Source organism: Calliopsis andreniformis, chromosome 4, assembly GCF_051401765.1.
Source record: "Calliopsis andreniformis isolate RMS-2024a chromosome 4, iyCalAndr_principal, whole genome shotgun sequence".
In the NCBI taxonomy this organism is placed as follows: domain Eukaryota; kingdom Metazoa; phylum Arthropoda; class Insecta; order Hymenoptera; family Andrenidae; genus Calliopsis; species Calliopsis andreniformis.
The window spans coordinates 14170171-14172500 of NC_135065.1; the positions used below are offsets into that span (position 1 = coordinate 14170171).

Sequence of the window (2330 nt, forward strand, 5' to 3'; positions counted from 1 at the left end):
GGCCGAGAACGTCTGGCCGAGTTTGCTCCAGTTTCTATTCTTAACCGAGACGCCGAAACTTTGGAACATCCGTCGACGGTTCGACGCTGACCGGTCGTCGAGCTCGACGAGTCGTTTCATCGTTTCGTCGCGATGTTTCGGACACCGGACGCGCGGGGAGCTTGAGAACGCAGAGCCGATGCAGAGGAGATGCAGAGGAGATGCAGAGGAGATGCAGAGGGGAACGACTTTCCCCTGTTTTGACTCGCTATGTGGTAGAAAGAAAGGAGAGAGGACGAGATGATGACCCATATTGCACAAATGCGAATATCCATTTTCACCATCGCGTTTCCCACGTTCTTCTCTCTCTCGCTCTCTCTCGCTCTCTCTCGCTCTATCTGTTCGGAAAAATCCCTTGAATCAGCTCCTGCGATTGAATCGCAACGTTAAAGCGATCGACGAGCCTCGATATCGGCGCGCAGTAGTTCGAAGCCACGTTTATGCGCCGCGTCGCCACGCTTTGCATAGTACGCACCTTTCTCTGCATATCTTCGGCGAAGGAGCTTGCGTTCGATCGAGCGTCCTTTCCCGTTTCGTAGCAGCTATTCGATAGAATGGAAAGTTTAAGAAAGATTTTCTCGGTTTGTCGCAGACGAATCTGGTGCGCGCGAGAAGCGAGCAGAGACGCAAGTGGCGGACCGTGCTCGTGTCTGTCGGCGAAGAAACGAAGAGGGTTGAGCCTCCTCTTACTTGTTTCGGCCAAGCGCTTCCAAATTCCCGGTCAAAGTGGCTAAGAGCGTAAGTCCTCGACGAGTGCACCAGGAGTGCTCGAGCGGGGGGGAGGTGCAGGTACAGGTGCAGCAGGAGAGACGAGCACTGAGGCGCATGCCTTACCTGGGGCCTGATATGACAACCCGGCTGTCCGCCATGTTTTACACGGTCGAGGTCGGGGACACCAGATTCACCATTCTCAAGCGATATCAGAACCTGAAGCCGATCGGCTCCGGGGCGCAAGGAATCGTTTGGTAAGTCTCGCGATCTCTTTCCTCTCGGCTCGCGCTCCTCCACGCTCCTCCACGCTCCTCCACGCTTCGACAGGGACCCCTATATCTTATTTCTATTTCCTCTGGAAAAGATAGCAAACGCCTATTGCTGTTCGGCCAACTAATCGAAAGGTATCCAGCCGACATATATGTATGTAGCCAGTAGCAGCAAGACTCGATCAAAGAGGAGCAGGCAGGACCGTTCTCCTCCGCTCTTTGTCCCTTCGTCGAGCGATTGCGGCCGCTCTTGCGGACGCTTTTGCTCGTTCGAAGCAACATTTCGGGCAACAGAAATCGAATACTGATTTTCGATAGCGATTGAAAAGCGCGGTTGGTTCGCTACAAAGGACAGAGAGTTGAAGCTCGTGTGCGATCGTAAGACGAATAGGCATCGAATATAGGTAGTCGATCGAAGAGAAGAACGAACCGAATTTTTTTTAGATTGCGCCCACGTTCGGTGCAGACTTTTTTTCACGAATGATCGGTTCGGTTTTCGGAGAAATTGCCGGCAAAAGGAATTTTCGTTTCCCCGACTGGAGCGTAATTAGAGAACGCGAGAGCCTGGAGGGCGCCGTGGCCAGGGTTGCTCGACTCGGCCGATCGATCGATCTCGAATCGCGTGTACACGTGTGTTGTAGCGCGGCGTATGACACGGTTACCACGCAGAATGTGGCGATTAAGAAGCTCTCCAGACCTTTCCAAAACGTGACGCACGCGAAAAGGGCCTACAGGGAATTTAAATTGATGAAACTGGTGAACCACAAAAATGTAAGTCTGGTCGAAAGTTTGCTCGTTGTCGAGGCGATACGGGCTCGCTCGAACCTTCCTCTGCTTCTCTGTCCTCTAGATTATCGGTCTTTTGAACGCGTTCACGCCGCAACGGTCGTTGGACGAGTTTCAAGACGTGTACTTGGTGATGGAGCTTATGGACGCGAACCTGTGCCAGGTGATCCAGATGGATCTGGATCACGAGCGCATGTCTTATCTCCTCTACCAAATGCTATGCGGCATCAAGCACTTACACTCGGCCGGTATCATTCACAGGGTGAGTTGGTTTACCTACTCCTCTTCCACCGTACAGATTTCGACTGGTAACTTTCTCGTTTCTCTCTAACCCGGTCTCTTTCCTATCCGTCCAACGTAGGATTTAAAGCCAAGCAATATCGTGGTGAAGTCTGACTGCACGTTAAAGATCCTAGACTTTGGCCTGGCGAGGACCGCTGGGACGACGTTCATGATGACGCCGTACGTGGTGACCCGGTACTATAGAGCACCGGAGGTAAGCGAACAGAACCCATCTCCTCGCCT

At 52.7% G+C, this 2330-nt stretch overlaps 1 protein-coding gene across 1 annotated transcript in view; it reads left to right on the forward strand.

Annotated features, from left to right (window-relative positions):
* Positions 1–717: 717 nt before the first annotated feature.
* Positions 718–2330, forward strand: part of Bsk (mitogen-activated protein kinase dJNK) — a 2881-nt gene continuing 1268 nt past the window's right edge. The window contains exons 1-4 of the mRNA XM_076376858.1: positions 718–1004; positions 1661–1790; positions 1870–2067; positions 2167–2301. Coding sequence (XP_076232973.1) covers positions 865–1004; positions 1661–1790; positions 1870–2067; positions 2167–2301 — 603 coding nt within the window. The 5' untranslated portion in view covers positions 718–864. The remainder of the gene's footprint in view (positions 1005–1660; positions 1791–1869; positions 2068–2166; positions 2302–2330) is intronic.